This window comes from Schistocerca serialis, chromosome 5 (genome assembly GCF_023864345.2).
Source record: "Schistocerca serialis cubense isolate TAMUIC-IGC-003099 chromosome 5, iqSchSeri2.2, whole genome shotgun sequence".
Lineage (NCBI taxonomy): Eukaryota > Metazoa > Arthropoda > Insecta > Orthoptera > Acrididae > Schistocerca > Schistocerca serialis.
The window spans coordinates 819,581,563-819,602,838 of record NC_064642.1 but is presented as its reverse complement, the minus strand read 5'-3'; the positions used below and the strand labels follow the sequence as shown (position 1 = coordinate 819,602,838).

The 21,276-nt window shown below is 43.0% G+C and overlaps 1 protein-coding gene across 1 annotated transcript in view; it reads right to left on the bottom strand.

The window, feature by feature from the left end:
- The window catches only part of LOC126482247 (threonine-rich protein-like), a 103,228-nt gene that overhangs the window by 63,446 nt on the left and 18,506 nt on the right, over positions 1-21,276 (bottom strand). The window contains exon 2 of the mRNA XM_050106227.1: positions 12,347-12,484. Within this exon, the coding sequence (XP_049962184.1) occupies positions 12,347-12,484 (138 nt within the window). The remainder of the gene's footprint in view (positions 1-12,346; positions 12,485-21,276) is intronic.

The following is a 21,276-nucleotide window of genomic DNA, read 5'->3' as shown; positions in this document are numbered from 1 at the left end:
TAATACGGAACGCCATGCTGGATCCCAATGGCCTTGTATCACTAGCAGTCGAGATGACAGGCATCTTATCCGCATGGCAGTAACAGAACATGCAGCCACGTCTCGATCCCTGAGTCTACAGATGGGGATGTTTGCAAGACAACAAGCAGATTCATGAACAGTTCGACGACGTTTGCAGCAGCATGGACTATCAGCTCGGAGACCATGGCTGCAGTTACCCATGGTGCTGCATCACAGACAGGAGTGCCTGCGATGGTGTACTCAACGACGAACCTGGCTACACGAATGACAAAACGTCATTTTTTCAGGTGAATCCAGGTTCTGCTTGCAGCATAATGATGGTCGCATCCACGTTTGGCAACATTGCGGTGAACACACATTGGAAGCGTGTATTCGTCATCACCATATTGGTGTATCATCCGGCATGATGGTATGGGGTGCCATTGGTTACAAGTCTCGGTCACCTCTTGTTCGCATTGACTGCACTTTGGACAGTGGATGTTACATTTCAGATGTGTTACGACTTGTGGCTCTATCCTTCATTTGATCCCTGTGAAACACTTCATTTCATCAGGATAATCCACGACCGCATGTTGCAGGTCCTGTATGGGCCTTTCTGGTTACAGAAAATGTTTGACTGCTGCCCTGGCCAGCACATTCTCCAGATCTCTCGCCAATTGAAAACGTTTGGTCAATGGTGGCTGAGCAACTGGCTCATCACAATACGCCAGTCACTACTCTTGATGAACTGTGGTATCGTGTCGAACCTGCGTGGGCAACTGTACCTGTACGTGCCATCCAAGCTCTGTTTGACTCAATGCCCAGGCTAATCAAGGCCGTTATTACGGCCAGAGGTGGTTGTTCTGGGTACTGATTTCTCAGGATCTATGCACCCAAACTGCGTGAAAATGTAATGACATGTCAGTTCTAGTAAAATATATTTGTCCAATGAATACCCGTTTATCATTTGTATTTCTTCTTGGTGTAGCAATTTTAATGGCGAGTAGTGTATATTATAGGATATACTGTTTTTTTTTACAAAATTCAGTTTGCAGGGGCTGGATCTCACTTTTATTTCGTGGTAAAAGCTCACATCCAACACCTACCTGTTATAAGTATGTAATTACACTGTTGCCAATTGGAGATGTCGTCTTATTGGAAAATTTTTGTGTGTGTACTCATCTTGACATGCAGGGATCGACTGAGCTAGTGCACAGTGCCACCACCAGAGAACATTCCATCCCCCCTACCCATCGCCCCCACCCCTCACCACCCTCCCAGAAAAGAATTGGTATGGAAAAGACTCACTCTGTGATGGAGAGGAAGGAGCTGATGGCGCAAAATCCAAATCAAAGTCATTAATATAATGATATTTATTCCTTAGTCAACCAGTTTGCAGGAGTGGGGTTTCCCCACTTGGGTAGACATCATGACTCAACTGTCCACCCCTGTTCCCCAATATGTAATAAGTGTAATCACTAGGGAGTGGAATGAAATGCTGTGTAGTAACCACCATTTGCATAGGGACAACAGCAAATACCACTGCAAGACAGAGTCTACTGCAATGTATTGACAAGAATTAAACACGACACACTTGAACCACGAGCCAGCCGCTAGCCGTAGTTGCCGTGGGTAGATGTCGCACACTCGCCTCACAGACGTCCACAAACAACACCCCTGTGCCCTCGTACATCACTGGCGCCAACGTTCAAGGACCAGAGGAAACTACAGCCACAGCCGTAGCTGCAACTGCAGTTGTGGATGCACATGTATGACAGACTGCACCACCGCCGCCGTGGAGGGCACGCGAGGATGATTGGAGTGGTAGGAATTCAGATGTTATCAATATGTCCAGCACAAATATTCACCACTTTGAATCTCGTTTCATGCAACACATACACGTCCGCCCGCATCTCGTGGTCGTGCGGTAGCGTTCTCGCTTCCCACGCCCGGGTTCCCGGGTTCGATTCCCGGCGGGGTCAGGGATTTTCTCTGCCTCGTGATGGCTGGGTGTTGTGTGCTGTCCTTAGGTTAGTTAGGTTTAAGTAGTTCTAAGTTCTAGGGGACTGATGACCATAGATGTTAAGTCCCATAGTGCTCTGAACCATTTGAACACACACACGTCCGCTTCTGTCGGGCTCACCCAGCACACTGGTCACTTCGCCAGCCTTCACTGCTGTGGGCAAAGTCAGACAGGTCGGTGCACTCTTTGCACCCGACCCAGGCTGTGCTAATCCGTTACTTCCGGTTGCTGACTCCTCGTGACCGCCGCTGCAGGCAGCCACAGTGCACTGAGAAACAAGCAGCTGCAGCTTGGATGAATACAGTAGTCTAAACAATTACACCCCAATGTAGACCACCCAGTTTAAATAACCCACTTTACCCAATCAAAGGCAGTGATGTTGTTGACCACACACCTCGAATTTCTCACACGAAATGTAGATTGCTCCTATTTAAACGAGTTATTTTTAAAGGTAGAAGAGATTGGACACGACACGCGTTTTCACATCGCTAAAGTATCGTTACTTGTTGTGAAATCCTGTACAGGACTATGGCATACGCTATATTCCCTCTAAGTATTCTTTCATCAGGTAGAAAAATATCTTTCCTTGACTCTCACGTCATGCATCACAGGACTAGAATATTGAACTCATCTATGGCTCATGACAGAGTGCAGAGATCTAGCACTGTAACAGGACGCCTTCTCACTTTCAGACGCTGTCTTACGGTAACAGCACAGAGAAGTTGTAATTATAGGCTTTATATTACTTATCACTTCATAAATTCGGTAATACCTCTGTGTAGGTGAGAGACTCAAATATCATTAAAAGATATCGCCGCAACAAAAAAATCGCCAAGTGAAGAATCATATCGTTGGTGCCCTAGTCATCAACTCCAACCATCATGCGCCAAGTCATTGACATCAGAGTGATGGGCTAATTATTTAAATTTATCGTGATAGTCACTTTGCATGGGGAGTAATTTTTCTTCTTCAGTAGTCAGATTACACTCACTAGATAGTTCAAATGGGAATCCCTGGAGAGAACCGACTTTTGAAGCTGACAACAGGAGGACTCCAGCGCTGGCAACATACATTTTGCATGAGGACTGAGCCTAGACAGGCAGTCGTTCTAATGGAAGAAAACCGCCAGTAAACATTGACCGATTCTCCAGGCTGGCATTGGGGCGTTAGGTCTGCACCCCATCACCTGTAAAAAATGCCATGGCCAAGTTTCCCTTTAAAACACCCTCAGATGAACAGGTTTGTTTTTCTGGAAAACAAATTTTCGCACAGAGAAAGACAGTTAATCTAGGTAATTGGAAGGTCTCTCGGATTGCCACTAAAGGTGAGGAAACATTTCGTAAAATAAAAAAAGGATGATATGGAGTAGTGCCAAAAGAGAAGAGAGCCAGAGGACGGTCTTCATAGCATTACGGAAAAAATGCAAGAAAGATATAAAATCCTGGGATCGTATTGGTGAAAGAATCCTGCATGTGCTAGTGGAATTATTAGGGCAATCAGTCGTAATCGTGGAAATGTATGCTTCAAATGCAGGCGTAAGATGAAATGTTACGCGCAAGTGACGGAATCGCCGGAGGAGATAAGTGATCGAAAAGAAAGTTTAGTTATTGGGCACTTGAGTGCACGTACTGGGCGGAGAACTAATGACTCCATTGTTGATCAGTGTGGCGTAAATGCGTTAAATGACAATGGGAATAGGCTGATAGACTTATGTTAACATAATGCTTTAAAGATAATGAATAGATGGTTTAGGCATAAGTCATATTAATATAAGAGGAATCTTTTTCAGCCTCTTCCATACATCGTTGCAGATTTCAGAGAGACATCGCTCATATCTGTGGTATTGATACACATTGCTGTGGCACCGCAATTTTTGGACGATATCACACAAATAGTAATATGAGAGAGACTATGGGTGTAGAAAAACCAATAATTTTTATCATACAGAAGAAGCATTTAAAATGGTATGGACTACTTGAAAGAATGGATGATAGCCAGTGGCCAAAGAAAGTGTGATGGTGGACATCACAGTATAATGACGACTATGAAGACCTTCTCCTTGTGTACTGAATGGTGATGTTTCAGAAAATAGTTCTGCAAATCGACCCATGTGGGCATCCTTTAGTGATCCTTTTGAACACTAATAACGATTCCATACTTGGGCCTCTGCTATAGTTAAGAAGGTCCTATGGGACGAGTCTTGAAGGCAGACCACTGTAATTTAGTCCAATTAAGTAATACTAGTGTATATTTGTTTTTTCTTTTCGACGGTATTAGGAAAACGATATATTGCTTCTTACCATACAGAGGAGAAGCTGAGTTGATACAGGCACAACAAGAAGACTGCTGTACCTGTAAGCTTTCAGCCTAAAGGACATCTTCTAAAACAGAAAACACACACGCAAATTTATGCAAGCACAACTCGTACACCAATGACCTCTGTCTCTGGGCACTGAGGCGAGACTGAAATCAGCTATGCCTTATGAGAGAAGCAATCTGGGTGGTGGGGTAACGAGGAGGCTAGGAAAGGGGGGGGGTATAGTGATGCTTGTGGAAACATGCAGGGATGTGGTGGAGCCAGGGTGGGGCTGGTACCTGTCGTCAGGTGGAGGTTAGAGGAGGGAAGGGAGCAGGAAAGTGGAGAAGTAGAGGAGAGGAAAAAGAGAGAGACTATTGCATGCCTTGGTGGAATAGAAGACTGGAGTGGGAGCAGGGAATGCAGTATGTGGCGAACGTTGAGGCTAGTGACATTCCAGGAATGTAGGATGTACTGCAGGAAGAGTTCCCATCTGCACAATTCAGAAGAGCTGCTGTTGGTACAATGCATACAAATGCCATGGGCAGTGAAGTAGTCACTGAAGTGACTGGAAGCAGCATAGGGAATAAAGGGTGACAGACAGGGACTCGTGAAGTTACAGGAATGTAGGGTATACTGCAGGGAGAGTTCCCATCTGCACAATTTAGAAGAGCTGCTGTGTAGAGAGGATCCACATACCACAAGTAGTAAATCAGTCATTGAAGTGGAGCACAGTGTGTTGGGCAACATGATCAACAACTCTGTGGTCAAGCTGTCTATTCGCCACAGTCTGTCAGCGTCCATTCATGCAGACAGACAGCTTGCTGGTTCTCATGCTCATGTAACACAGTGATTGCAACTTAGTTTGTGGTTGACATGACTGCATTCAATGGTAGCTCCACATTCGACAGGATAGGTGACACTTATGACCAGACTTGAATAGGAGATGGTGGGCTGAATTATGGGACAGGTCATACAACTACGTCTCTTACAGAGCTATGCGCCATGAGGAAAGGAGTTGGGAGCAGGGGTGCAATAGGGACGGACAAGGATAATGTGTAGGTTGGGTGGTTGAATACCATTTTAGGAGGGGTGGAAAGAATAGTGGGTAGCTTATTCCTCATTTCTGGACATGGTAAGAGGCAGTTGAAACCCTGGTGGAGAATGTGATTCAGTTGCTCCAATCCTGAGTGGCACAGATCGCATGAGGTGAGTGCTCCTTTGTGGCTGGACAGTGGAAATCTGGGAGCTGGTAGGTAACTGAAGTGACAAGGTATGGGAGATATGTTGCCATACAAATCAGGAAGGGTAATTTCAGTCTGTGAAGGTCTCAGTGAAACACTTGGTGTATCTGCAGAGGGACCACTCGTCACTACTGATTTCATGTCCATAGGTGACTAGGCCATATGGGAGGGACATCTTGGAATGGAATGGAATATGTGGCAGCTGACAGTATGGAAGAAGTATTGCTTGTGGCTGGAAGATGTGACATGGATGGAGATACTGATGTAGCTGTCTTTCAGGTGGAGGTCAACATCGAGGAAAGTGCGTTGTTGGGTTGAGGAGAATGGGGCAGAAGATATTATGATTCTGGACGAGTGTGGGTGTGATGTCACGAAAATATCATCAAAGAATCTGAACCAGGTGAGGGATTGGGGATCTGGATGATTAGGAAGGATTCCTCTAGATGGCCCATGAAAATTTTTGCCTAGGATGGCGCCATGTGGGTGCTCAATGCTGTACCATGGGTTTGTTTGTAGGTTATGCCTTCAGAAGTGAAGTAATTTTGAGTGAGGGTATGGTGGTAATTGAAACAAGGACGGTAGGTCATAGGCTTGGGGTCTCTTGGGCATTGGGAGGCCATGGGCTAGTGTCAAGGCCATGTGCTTTTGGGATGTTAGTGCACAGGGAGGTGGTATCAATAGTGACAAGCAAGATGCCTTGTGGTAAAGGAACAGGAACTGTGGACAATCAGCGGAGGAAATGGTTGATGTCTTTGATGTAAGAGGTTGAGTTACAGGCTAATGTGTTGTTCCATGAGAGCAGAGGTTCTCACAGTGGTGGCACAGTAACTGTCTACGATGCGGCATCCTACAGGGTCTGGTTTATGGACTTTATGAAGCATATGCAAGGTAGAAGTTCAGGGAATGGTAGGGGTGAGGAAAGAGGTAGATTCATGGGAAAGATCCGTGGATAGGCAATGATTTGGGGACAGACAGGAGGTCCCACTATATTTTTGGAATGAGGTCGTTGTGGAAGGGTATGTAGATGGATGAATCTGACAGCTGGTGCTTCTGCCACATAATCACTGTGGTTCAAAATCATAGCGCTGGAGCCTTTTCAGCAGGTAGAATTATAAGGCCAGGATCAATTTTTGGGTGATGGATTACGTTTTTTTTCTGCAGATGTCGGGTTACTCTCCATATTGAAGGTTTGGAAAATGATGGTGAGACAAGATTTCAGGTAAGAGGTTCTGGACTTTTAAGAGGGGGTTATTTCGTGGCAGTGGAAGTTGGATCACGGTTGGATGTAGAAGTGAAATGAGATGAACACCCTCTGACTCAGCTCAGTCCTCCATCTGACGATGACACAACTCCCCCTCTTAAAGTTACAGAATTTCTTAACCTGAAATCTTGTTTCACCATCATTCCTTCAGCCAGCATGAAAGCTAACGTTCCATCTGCGGAAAAAAACACACTCCACCACTTAAAAATTGACCCTACCCTTATAATTCTACCTGATGACAATGGGTCACTCGTACCACTCCTCGCCCTCCTACCTTGTACATGCTTCGTAATGACTATAAATTCAACTAGCAGGGTACACCACTTTGGCCAGTTACTGTGCTGCCACTGAGAGAATCTCTGTTCTCATATACCAACATGTTCAGCCCATTACCTGTTACTTACCCTCCAATATCAAAGGCGCCAACCATTTCCTCCACCAGTTGTCCACAGATCCCTTTCCTTTAGCACATGGTAATCTACTTGTTACTATTGGTGCTATATCCCTGTGTACTGATATCCCTAATGTCCATGGTATTGCGAACATTGGACACTACCTTTCCCAATGCCCAACTGATTCCAAACCTACTACTTCCTTCCTGGACACCATGACCTACAACATCCTCACCTACAATTCCATCACCTTTGGAGGCATTACCTATGAACAAATCCAACAGTAATGGCCACCTCTATGGTCCCATCCTGTTCCAACCTGATCATGTTTCAAGTAGAGGAGCCCTTCCTAACTACCCAGAATCCCAAACCTCTCTCCTGGTTCAGATTCGTTGATGATATTTTCATGACCTGGGTCAAGGGTGAGGACATCCCGTCCACATTCCTAAAGAAACTCAACACCTTCTCCCTCATTCACTTAATCTGGTCCTCCTAAACCTGAAAAGCCAACTTCCTAAATGTTGACCTCCACCTCAAAGATGGCTACATAAGTACCTCCATCCGTATCCAACCTACCAACTACAAGCGATACCTTCTCTTCAACAGTTGCCGCTCATTACATACAGCCTAGGCACCAGTCCCCAACACATTTTCAGTGATGATGAGTCCCTCTCCAAATTTATCAAGTGTCTCACTGAGACCTTCACTGACCGAAATTAGCCTCCTAACCTGGTGCACAACGGATCTCCTGGACTTGCCTCTCCAGCCACCTACCGCCTCCCACCTTCCTACCATCCAGCAACAAAGGAGAATTCCTCTCCTGATCAATACAACCCAGGACTAGAGCAAATGAATCACCTTCTATCCCAATGTTTCGACTACCTCTTCTCGTGCCCAGAAATGAGAAGTACCCTACCCAGTACCCTCTCCACCTGAGCCATGCACAGTGGCTTCACAACCAGAGTGGTACCTCTCTAGTTACCAATGATCGTCGGTGGTTTAGTCTTTCGATCAGAGACGCTGATCTTAAGGTGAAGACTACTTAAGCTTGCGCTGCAAGTCTGTTGCCCTCGAGTTCTTCAAGTTTGGTTCTGCGGTGGTGCAGGACACGTGGCTGCTGGTATAGAGAGGGAGAGAGTGTGTGTGTGAGAGAGAGAGAGAGGCGGCGGTGCAGTAAGGGGGTGTGTGGTATCCAACGAGAGTACTGTACTCGAGTCTGAGGGGCCAGTTTGCTCTGGTGTTCACAAACAGCAGTGACGGATTGTTAGTTTGGCTGGGTTGGTGGCTATACGGCTGTTTAAAGCGTTAGTGTGTTTCACAGCGTTGTTACAGTAAAAGTACTGTAATTAATGCAAATTATTACAAGTTGTCGTATGCTATTGAAAGCGTAGCTTGGTGTGGAGCAGAGAGGGGAGCAGATTTTGGTTCTCCCGCTCGCAGAGCTGACGCTGGCTGCTGGGCCGATCGAGTCGTATACTTGCTCAACGCTGCGTGCAATACGTTACACATACTCTGTATGAATCTGAAGAAGTACTATTAAATATAAATCGATCTCTTTCATACTTAGTATACCAAATTCTATGGCTAACACAACCATGATGTTAAAATGTCGGATCAATAGCTTCAATACTACAGGAGATATAAATTTTTACGTAAAACACATAATAACCATGCTGGCATTGAAAAACGGAGTTAGGGACTGTAATGTATTCATCTATAGTATCAGTTGAAACTGGACCCAAGAGGGTAAGTTCATATAATCTAATTTCCTGGAATGTTCTTAAGTTTCATTACCACAATTTCTGGCGTAGTTAAAAGTACTTTGGAACACTATTATTTCATCGTGTTTAAAATATCGGGTCGGACTAAATATTTTCGGCTGCTTTTGAGTGTAAACCTGTTATGGAGACAGTAGCATTGCATAATTGATGTCGGGATGTTAAATATGGACTTGGTAGCCATTTTTCTTGCTTTAAAGACAATACATCAACTAAAAGGAAATTTTTGACATTTTTTCAAGCGACGTAACTTTTAGTTACTACCTATGCACTGGAGTTATGTGGCCTTTGCCTGGTAGGTATTTAGTCGAATTTTGTTCAGCGCTGTTTTTGTCGGCTAAACCAGTATCTACCATCGCAGTATCTACATACCTCGCCTGGTAGGTGCACTGATTGTTTAAAGGATAGTGAGAGAGCAACCAGCACCGCCGCAGTACAAGTACAGCTATGCTATTATGTACTATTCTGTGACCTAATTGCACTACTGAGCGTATGTTCGGAAACAGCTTTTTGGTCAAAGTGATTTGATGTTAGTAATTTGCCCACGTTTTACTGTTCAAGTTTATTTCACTCATTAAGAAATGTCTTACCTTCAGTTGGCTGTAATTTAGCAAGGTATACATATTTAAAGAACTATCATGTGCTGTTGTTGTTGTCGTTTTACAGTACTGTAGATGTTTTGTGCTTTAAAGGGAATTCCTTTTACTCAATCATTATGTAGAGATTAGCTGGGTGGATGATCACTGAATTGTTTATAATAACTGGGCTGACCTCGTCTCTTCTCGTTCTTCTTACTTGATGTGTCTTGAAGTCATTCAGATTGTTGGTTTGTTAAGTTGGTATGACAGGGAGCAGTCATCTAATGCCTTAATTCACAGAAAGCTAAATTAAAAGGTTAAAATTAAATGGGTTTGTGGTGTTTAATGCCAAGGGATAATTCTAATACTTGCAATTGCTGCACTGCAAACTTTCTGTGTTTGTGTGTGTGAGGTTACGTATGTTTGCTACCATTATGAAACATTTTGATTAAGCGCTGTGACTTCTTGTCTATGTCTAGTGCTAATAGGTTTATGTTACAGGTATTATAAGTTATTCTAACCAGAAGGGCCAAGACATGGACTAATGTAAAGAGAAACACCAGCAGGACCTACCATTTGTAAAACAAATGCCAGTATTGTGGCCCATAAACCGCTTCGCCCTACAGATTAAATGCTGCTGTTAATCCCCCGGTTCTGAGCTGACTGTCTCTGCTCAAGTGTTTAAACTTTTGAAGAGACTATCAATAAATCTCTTTTTAAGGTGTGTTTGTAAAGTGGCTTGCCATCTTACCATTCTCCTCCCACTCTTACCACTTCACCTCCCATTCCACAATTTCATTCCACCACCCAACGTATACAATGTCCTTGTTCAACCCTACCCTACGCTGCTCTCAACCCTTTGCCTCATGACTCATAACTCTGTAATAGAGCTAGATGCAAGAACTGTCCCATACGTCATCCCATCATCACCTCCTCAAGTCTGGCCTAAGTGTCAACTATCCTGTCGAAGGTAGAGCTACCTTTGAAAGCAGTTATGTCAACTACAAACTAAGTTTCAACCATTGTGTCATATTACACGGACTTGACATGCAGCAAGCTGTCTGTCTGCATGAACAGCCACTGGCAAGTTGTGGCCAAGAGACAGTTGGATCACAGAGTTGCTGAACATGTTGCTCAACACAATGTGCTCCACTTCAATTACTGATTCACTGTCTGTGGCATGTGTATCCTCTCTACACAGAAGCTCTTCTACATTGTGCAGATGGGAACTCTCCCTGCAGTATACCCTACATTCCTGTAACTTCACGAATCCCTGTCTGTCACCCTTTATTCCCTATGCTGCTTCCAGTCCAGCAATACACAGCCTTCTATCCCACCAATGCCCACACCTCTACCTGTTTTCCCCCTTCTCTCATTTTCTGTCTCCACCCCCCTCAGACCTCGCAAGTGCAGCTACCCTGCCCTCATTACATCCCTGCATGCTCTCACAAGCAGCACTGCACCCTCCCCTCCACCCCCCCCCCCCTTCATGGCACGGACGCCTGCTTACCCCCACCGCTCAGATTGCTTCGCCGGCCGCGGTGGTCTCGCGGTTAAGGCGCTCAGTCCGGAACCGCGCGACTGCTACGGTCGCAGGTTCGAATCCTGCCTCGGGCATGGATGTGTGTGACGTCCTTAGGTTAGTTAGGTTTAAGTAGTTCTAAGTTCTAGGGGACTTGATGACCACTGTAGTTAAGTCCCATAGTGCTCAGAGCCATTTGAACCATTTTTTTTTCAGATTGCTTCTCCTATCAGGCACAGTTTTATGCCAAATGACCTCAGTAGTTGTCATGTTTGTGTGAGTTGTGCTTGCTTGAATGTGTGAGTTTTCTATGTGTGAAGAAGGCCTTTTCACCGAAAGTTATTTGTGTAACAGTCTTTTTGCTGTGCCCGTCTGCGAGGAATGTATCCTTTCATTAATACTGTCGTTATTTCGTGCTGGATTTTCCATTTCTTTTTCTTTTCTGTGATACAGTAGAATTGCTAATTGCTAATGAAGGTGAACCATATATCTTAGACATGGAACAATTCACTAGCAGGACACAATACACACACAAACACACACACACACACACACACACACAAACACACAAACGCACGCACACACACACACACACACACACACACATACACACATACACACACACACACACACACACACACACACACAAATGCACACACACACACATTGTAATTAAACGTTCCTGGAAACTGGAGTGTCACAGAAACTAATATTAGATTTTAAGGTAAATGAAGATATGAAGTACATGCAGTTGTCCAGAATAGACGGAAGAAAAGGAACCTAACCTAGATGTGTGACCATATCAACTGTGGGCGAGGGACTCGGAAGTATTGCTGATTTCCCCAGCCTCTGATGGCCAGTAGTAGTCGATTGGGCAGTGTATGTCCACGAGCGAGAGCCTCAGTGTCTTTGTTAGGTACTCCCTCCTGGACAGCATTGGGGGTGGCAGTCTTCAACAGTAAACACTTCCGTATATTCCTATTTTCCCATCTTCTTAAAGCAAAAATTGTTAATTTTAAGCATTTCCGTTTCCCACTTGCATTCAAGTACGCAAGTATAAGTGCTGCAATATTGGTGAAACACTAAGAAACAGCATAAGCTTCCCGTTAAGTAAATGTGCAACATAATATCGTCAAAATATGACCTGTCTGAGTCGCTAGGTGTAAATGACAAGAAATAAAATAGAAAGTAATAACAAATACATGGTAAGTTACAGTCAGAGCATTAGGCAGTGCCTTAATTGGGGTCTCACCTTCTCGCAGTTGTAGTTGCATACACGGTCTCCAGGGGTGGTTCCCATGCACTCAGTGCCATTCCAGTCCACATACGGATTCACGACGACAGATGTCAGGATCTGTAAGACGTCGGGGACAGCTGCGGTCGCCGAAACCTTTTAACATGGAGAACATGCCCTGAATACCAACACGAAGCAACTGAATTTACTGGCAATGTGTAACTTGCGCATGCTTGCGTGTGTGGAATCTGGAACGCTAGGAACTGAAAAGAACGCTTTAGCTGATAAGGCCACAGATTGAGTGAATTACAGTACACAGCTGAGCACCAGGCGTTGCCTGGGTACGTATACATGTCGCTTCCGTTAGTTCGCCTTACCCCTGCCCTTGTGCATCACCTATCACCTCCTCCCCTCCCCCTCTAATTCCACCTCTTCTTGTCTTTTTCTTTGTTCAGCTCGTGCTACCCGTCCCTTTTTCCATCTTTTCTTTCCCCTCTCCATCCACCTCCTCCTCTCCCATTCCCTTTCCATGTTATCACTTCCAACCTAACTGGAGGTAGCTCGTTCTAAACCTCACAGTATTTCTATCCATGTAGTAAATAATATGTGTGACAAGTGTAGTTAAATCGATTCACGATTTCAGGTAGAGTTTTTTAAGCTAGACCTTACCCGCATACGGAAGTGTCACATACATTTAACATATTTCGCACAGATTTGTACACATATTTCAACTACATCACTAGCGAATTTCATCCTGCAGTAGTTTCGTCTGCCCACATCTCAATGTTTGTGATGTCACATCATCTGAAATATGTTTGGTGCAACAGTACAATTTTGGAGGCGCATCCAGTGGTGCCGTTGGAAACTGTCTGCGACGCGTGGGGCGAGCAGATTTAGTAGTAAAGAAATAATAAATTAAAACGTCACGCATGATGGGGCGGCTCTATGCGCGTCTCTGTGTTTATGACGGCATATCTTCTGAACTATGTGTCATACAATAACATATTTTTGCATCTGCATTCAGTCGTACATGTGAATACTGTCTGCAAAATTTTTTTTGAAATAGAGTCAGTAGTAAAGAAATAAAATAATAAAAGGTTATGTCTTATTTCTTTACTATTAACTCTATTTCCAACAAATTTAGCAGACAGTACCACTGAATGCAGTTGCAGATGAATGGAAAACGGCACTGATCGACCCACTCCGTAAGAAAGGTGAGAAACAAGATGTATACAACTGCAGAGGCGTCTCACTTCTCCCAGTCATCTACAAATCGTCTCAAAGACACTACCGAATAGAACTGAAGCAGTCGGCCGAGGTGGCCGAGCGGTTCTAGGCGCTCAGTCCGGAACCGCGCTGCTGCTACGTTCGCAGGTTCGAATCCTGCCTCGGTGATGGATGTGTGTGATGGCCTTAGGTTTAAGTAGTTCTAAGTCTAGGGGACTGATGACCTCAGATGTTGGGTCCCATAGTGCTCAGAGCCATTTGAACCATTTGAATTTGAACTAAAGCAATCCTGGATAAACAACTTGGAGAATACCAGGGTGGGTTCCGGAATGCCGCTCCTGTGCCGAACAAATTTTTAATCTGAAATCAATAACACGACACAGAATGGTGAATGGCAAAATATAGTGATTTCTTGCATTGACTTCAAAAAAGCTTTTGACTCGGTGGACAGAGAGACCCTAGATAGGATCATCAGAAAATTTGGGGTCAAAAACGAGCTGGGAAACATTATCAGAGATACCGTAACAGGCACAACTTTCAAAGGGAAGTTTATTGGAGAATAGTCCCACCCATTTGAAATCAAGACGGATGTCCGACAGGCCGATGGATTATCACCAATAGTATTTAAGATGTCTCCTGGAGAAGATTAGGAGAATTTGGAATTCCGAACTTGAAAATCAAGGGATTAGTCAAATCTGTCTAGGAAGAAAATCGGGAGGAATCAAAGCCAACTGCTTGGCTTTCGATGATGAGTTTACAATACTTCCAGAGTACTTAGAAGAAGCGCCCATACAGATCAATCTACTAGAAATGATCACTGGCGAGACAGGACTTAGGATCTCGAAAGAGAAGACTAAGTTCGTGACAAGTGACGGAAATGGCCCACAATTCCTTGAAACAGATATTGGACGGATTGAGATAGTAAAAGAATTCAAATACCTCGGTGAAGAGGATTGCAGAGAGCAGCTGTGGGGGACCGGATCTCAAAAATGGAGAAAGCCTACGGATTAACTAAAAACATTTACAACAAAAAGTGCATCTCTTGGAATGCCAGAATAAAGCACTACAGTGCTGTGGCGAAAACAGAGTGCCTGTTTGAGAGCAAATGACTCTCAGTGAATTACAGGGTGGAAAAGCTGAAGATACTATAAAGAAGAATATTACGGAAAAACATGGATCTAGTCCAGGGTGAAACCGGCTGGAAACTTCGGAGCAACAATGAAATCCACAAAAAGGTGGAGAAAACCCTGGAGACTTTGGGAAAGAGGAGGTTATCATTTCTAGGACACCTGGGAAAAGGAGACAACGACATGGATTAAGAAGGAAGGTCGTAAAGATCTGTAAAGGTCCAACAGTCATCTCAAAGTTCACTTGATTTCTCCTGTCATATCCATTGAATAATTTGAGTTATTATCGCTTGATGTGTAACAAAAGATTGTAAATTTACGGTTTTTAGCCCAGGAAAGTTGTTGCACGTGGAACTCGCAACGAGTCTCGTCCTTTAAAATAGCGGTTTACGAGTTCTAGCCACCTCGTCAGGGAAAGCAAGGACACATACATCTTCGCCACCTCTGCGGCAACGTGCTGCCTGTGAAAAAGCGTCTGTTATGGTTCACAGTTCTAGTCTCGCTGACTGCAACGTTTTCATCCCTTCTGTGAAAGAGCTACAAGCAGTCATATCAAATATCGATAAGTAAATCGCAAGAAAATACTTTCGGCTCATAGTGCAATAGAGAAAAACTTACAATGCTGCACAACAGGTAACGCCTCTTCCCGCTCCTGACAAGCAAATTTCGAGTTTCTAGGAATACATAACTTTATTTATGAAATGCCACATTTGCATACCTCTTGAGTATGACACAGCATACCAATCAAACACAGACCCAATCGAAATCTAAGTGAGTAGTATTTTACTAATTTGTGCCGGTAGAGGCACGCTTGTGTACAGATACTCAGTTTTATTAAACAGACTTTCGTCGTAAGGTTATTGTGGGTAGTTTTATTTCATTTCTTATAATACAGTGCACAATTTTCGTAAGGTTTCTTTTAGTGTTGTTAAAACAATAGTAAACATGAAAGAGAAATTAATCATCAACGATATATGCGAATTCTCTGATGTTATCTATAACAGTCTGACAATGGACATGCAGTTTATTGATTACATGCATGTAGAAAACTTGTTCTGAGTTAAAGCCGTCAAACAAGGTTTGAAGAAGAATAAAGTTCCACTACCACACGACAGCTAACGTAGGAAATACTTTTCTGACGAATTTTGGCACGATGTGCTCTCCCCTTACATAATACAAAAGTTTAGAGATGCCTGGCCGTCTATTAAACCTGAAAAGACCAAATGTCGCAGAAGTTAGCCATTTTACCACATGCGACTATTTTGGGTTGAGAAGTGAAAGGAATTATTTATTGGAGACTCTACGGAGTGCTGTGTGCACAACGACCATATATGTTAAATTAAAATAAAGGTCAGAGTTGGCCGTAATATTGATGTTTTATTGATAGCAGAATCGATTTTCGATCACATAGTGATCATCTTCGGTGCTGTACAAATTAAATTCAGACACTGGTATCAAGTTATCAATAACCAAAACTGAGAAGCGATCGCAATAATAATTTGTACAGCACTGAAGGTGATCACTATGTGATCGAAAATCGATTCTGATATCAATGAAACATCAATATTATGGCCAATGCTGACCTTCCTTTTAATGAAAGGAATTATGTTCAAAGTTCCATTAGATTGATAACTTCATCAGACAGCAGAATTGCAATGTAGCAGCGAATTAAATGGAACTCGCGACGTCTTATCTACGGTGCGTGACACTTACCGTGATGCTACTAGCTGTCATCTACCTACAGCACCTCCAGAAGTCAACAATAGTTCCTCCAGAACTTCCGCATTCCAGTGCTGTGAGATAATGCATATGGCCAAATCTAGACTTCTGAGAGACAGACAGTTACAGCTTTTCTTTTGAACTGCACGACGTTTTCAACAAACAGATAGCGCAGTAGAGCAGCTCAAGGGGAAAGGAACACTTTATATTTAAATTTCTGCGTCCTACACTGTTAGCAGTTCTGTGTAGGTGGCAGTTACGTGACTTTATTTCGGCGATTACAAAATAGAGTCAAATGTATGCACTGGGTAGCCGAGGTAGCTAGTCCATGGCGATTCGGTCACCCAAGTAAATGAATGTACTGAACATGCTGCAAACCACTACAGGGAGCCTGTGTGTCAGAATTCTCATCCAGTGTGGCGCAACGGCGTTATGATAGAATAATGAGTCAGAGAGAAGAGGATTTGATGGTCTGTTGGATTGATGATAGATACATATACTTATGGTCTGTGTTCGATTCCAACTTCTGCCGATGATTTTTGATAGGGAGAGACAGATTCTCTTCTGTTCTGATTACGCCAAGTGAAGAAGGCATAATGACATTGTGCTCTGAAATTCACATTAAACATGATATTCCTTCTTTACAAGTAGACATTAGGATGGCCCACAATAAAGCCAGGAGTGGTGACATGTAGAAACTCTGTCACCAGTAACCTTTCTTATACTAGTTATTTACTTACAGTGACGAAACAAACGCAATGTAGGAACACAGGACACTTATTTCATCTTTTATTTGAGCTTCTGTATGTCGATAAAATTGGTTCTGAACTGGGAATGCAGCTCAGACCACCGGAATATGATCCCTTCGTGACAATATAGCTCGACTAAAATTTGTTGTTTGTTCAAAACTGCAGATTCCTCAACATCTCCATATATTGCACGTGAATGGGTTCGAATCCTGGCCTGGTACTAAAGTTGTCATTATGTATTATCTAGCTTTAGAATGAGAACACCTATCTGCTGGTGGATAATAATTTTTAATGTATTTTCATTCGTTGTCAACAATAACGATATCTGACGCTTTTGACTCCCAGTGAGACACAGAACTATTTGCGAGATCACTGTAAGTTCAAAGATGTTATTCGGAGCTGCTGGTGGAGAAAAATTCGGTAGCTGACGTCTCTTTGTGTGTAGTCAACAACGACATGTGTGGGGTTCGATTCCCAGTCAGCACTGAGCCGGCCGGTGTGGCCTAGCGGTTCTAGGCGCCTCAGTCTGGAATCGCGCAACCATTACGGTTGCAGGTTCGAATCCTGCCTCGGGCATGGATGTGTGTGATGTTCTTAGGTTAATTAGGTTTAAGTAGTTCTAAGTTCTAGGGGACTGATGACCTCAGATATTAAGTCCCATAGTGCTCAGAGCCAGTCAGCACTCACATCATTTCTAGTTCAAACATGCTCACGTGTCGCTGCTGGTGTAACAAACCCATATTTAACGTTCGTTTTCTCTAGAATATAACAGTGATAGGTGCCGCGTTGGAGCCCTGGGAAGTAAAAAATTAATGTTTCGTCTCGTCATTTCAGTTTAAACATCTAGCTACTGCCGAGAAAATCCGATATATCACAGTTGATTGTGCTTCGATATCAATCCGATTGGCTTCTGGGTTCGAATCCCTGTCCAACACAAAGCTTCACCTCACGGCATTTCAAGTAAGTTACTTGTGAAGAAGCAATATTTAACATTTCTCATAGTTCGTTAACAGGGACGATAGATGCTGGGTAGGAATTCCCATCCGTTAAAAATGTTTACGTTATGTAATTTAAAGTTGATATTTGCTAACTGATACTGTCTAAAATCGAGGTATGTGCCTAGTCAGGAATGACTGTTAGTTTCCGTCAGTCACGTGATCTTTGCTTAGTCTGCATGTCCTGGGTTTGAATCCATATGCAGAATGAGACGGTTCGTCGAGTCATTTGAAGTTCGTACATATTCTCAACTAGCTGCTCGTGAATAACTTAAATTTTTAATGTCATTTTGTGTCAAATAATAAGTACGGTATGTTACTTTGAAGAGGAAATCATGAATACGACGAACTTACTACTTGCATTACCTATCTGACGTAATAATGGGAGTGGTAACATTTCAGGTATGTCATTTATTGTAATAAATATGGACAGTCTTACCTGTGATAAGGTGTTCCCTGATATTTGTATTATCGTGGTATTTCTTTACATCTTGAGTTATTGCGATACAGAGCAGTGTTTTCTGGTGGTGACTTGTTGGACCCATTTTCAATAGTCAAACGACTATAACGAGGAGCGATTAGAGGAGCTGCTAGACAGCTGCGTTATGCGGATTGCATGCGAATCAGCCTAAATGCAATTCAGGTCGTTCGGATACTTTTGAGCACGATTGTACATTGGTATTGTGGCGCTCTTGGAAGTGCGTCTTACTTATGTATCAGATTTCTCGTAACTGTATTACTGTGAATGAAACCTTAAGATATTCTAATGTATTAATGGCCATCAATGTTTGTTTTAATCTTGCTTTAGCTACGTAATTTTTATTTAAAAAATCGTGTGCAGTCGCTGTCTCTGTAAACTCCAGATGTGCTCTGATAGCCGCGCTGTAAATTCGTGCTGTCAAAACGGCTGACAGTGCTTAATACTGCGTAGTGGAGACAAACACGTTGTTCATAATGTTTTTCGCAAGTTTACAGAGGGAAACGGCTTTTCCCAGAAACTTTCTTTCGTGCAATTTTACAAACGAGATGGGCTGCTTAATCAGTAACGTTCGAGAATGGTAATCGTGTATTTAATGGATCACTGGTTCAAATTTTTGTTTTGGTTTTTTAAATTTTTTTCTTTGATCCGTTTATCTACACCATTTAAATATAAAATGCGTCAAATGTATGTTAATTAACACGCACTTAAACATAATTCTTATAAAAAATGAACATCTTCTTGTCTGTGATTACATGCAGCACGCAAAATTCCAGTTTTCATTGCAAATATAAATGATTCATTATCGATATTTCATAAAAGATCGTTAAACAAGATTGTTTAGAGTAAGAAAACAAATGCTCTTCATCTGGACTGTGTCCATTGTTTTATACCTCAAATGTGATCTGACACGAGCCAGTGTGGTAAGCATCGTGGAAACAAGAAAACCATTCACTGTCACAGCATCGAGCACACTTTACATAAAGTGAAGTCCTCCAGCTGACACTGTACCCCTGCAATCTGAACCCAGTAGAGCTGATCTGTCGCGAGAAATAACAAGACATTTAAGCTGCCAGAGGTGCTGGAGCTAATGCGCGAAGCTTTGTCACGCGTCCCTGCCGAACGCTGGGGTACCAAGAACTGCACCTCATAAAAGGAGAAAATGTGGCGCCTGGACGGCTTCGTGGATTTTGTTGCTGATCGCCTCGTTGTCAACGCAGGAAATGACAGCTCCAGTGCTGAGGTGTGCTCCCCAGATTCAGATGTGGAAGTGGCTTCAGTGGCTTCTATGTTTAACTACATAGTGAAATCCCTGCAATACGTTTTTACGTCAGTCAATGCAACGCAGAAATATTACACTGTCCTTAACTTAGGTATTTTCATCAGTTTTGGTTTTAATTGCAGTACTATTGTAGCTAAGGACGAAAGCATGTTACGTTGTCCATCTGGTCCCCTAAAAAGCGTACTGCCGTAGTTTTGCTGTATATTACTTCACTCCGTTCAAAAATTAAATGACGAAGTTCCATTGGGTCTCTGCTCGTCTGCTTTTACACTTAACTGCAGCAGTTCACATGATTGCAGGTTAATTGGACTATTTGTTGGCAGTTGCTGGTCTCCTTAAATGAGCCGGTAAACATGCTGTCCCGAATTATCGCGGAGTCGATGGACGCCTAACACACTGCACAAAACGTATTCTGTTTTTCGTACTTAACTGTACTCGACAAATCTTCTCTTCCGCTCCACATAAAACGAAGTCCAATGCGATTCCAGCAAATTCGTAAGAATACATTGTGTAATGTTTACATCAGATTTATTCTTATGATGAACGCAGCAAAGTATCAAAATAAAATTTTCCAATTGCTGCAAAAGCGAACTCTCAACTAGACAAGATAAACGCTAGGGAAAAGAAGGAAAAATGTAGATAAATGTTGTTGATGTAGATAAAAATATGTTAGAGAAATTTGAGAACTACAATGTGGAGCAATGTGAAAATCATTTGAATGCAACGCTCACGTCGTCAATACATCCGTTCCTTGTAGAAACAAAGCAAACACTTGGACATAAATTCTTGCTACGTATAAAAGGCGGACCCTAATTGCGTTATTATCAGGATGATACAGTTATTTTATCGCTTCTGCCACAGCAAAAATAGGAACTGTATTCACAGAGCTCCCCTGCTGACGAAAGTATATTACCTATACGAACTTTGTTACCGTTATCTCTACTATGAAACACTTTAGCAGAATACAACTGCTATAACACCTATACTGTTTTCGTAAAAATGCATGGACATTTAGGTGCGAAAAAAATCTGTTCGCAGTGGATCCCAGTCGGACAGAGCGAAGCTCAGAAACCGCCTTCTGTCATTTGGTGCAATGACAAGCTCCAAGAAATTCGAATGACGAAATGAAAAATATGAATACAACAACGTTAACATGAGACGAAACTTTGCTATACTCATACGAGCCAGAAACTAGTCAACAATCAATGAAGCAGTTCCAACATTTCTCTGGCCACGCAGGACATGTGGCATCCTCCTTACCCTATCGTTTCGAAGAATTGTTAAGTGTCGAACATTACATGAGAATTCGTTTGTCCCAGTTTATTTATAAAGTCTGGAAAACAACAGAAAACGACGTATTATTATTCATCA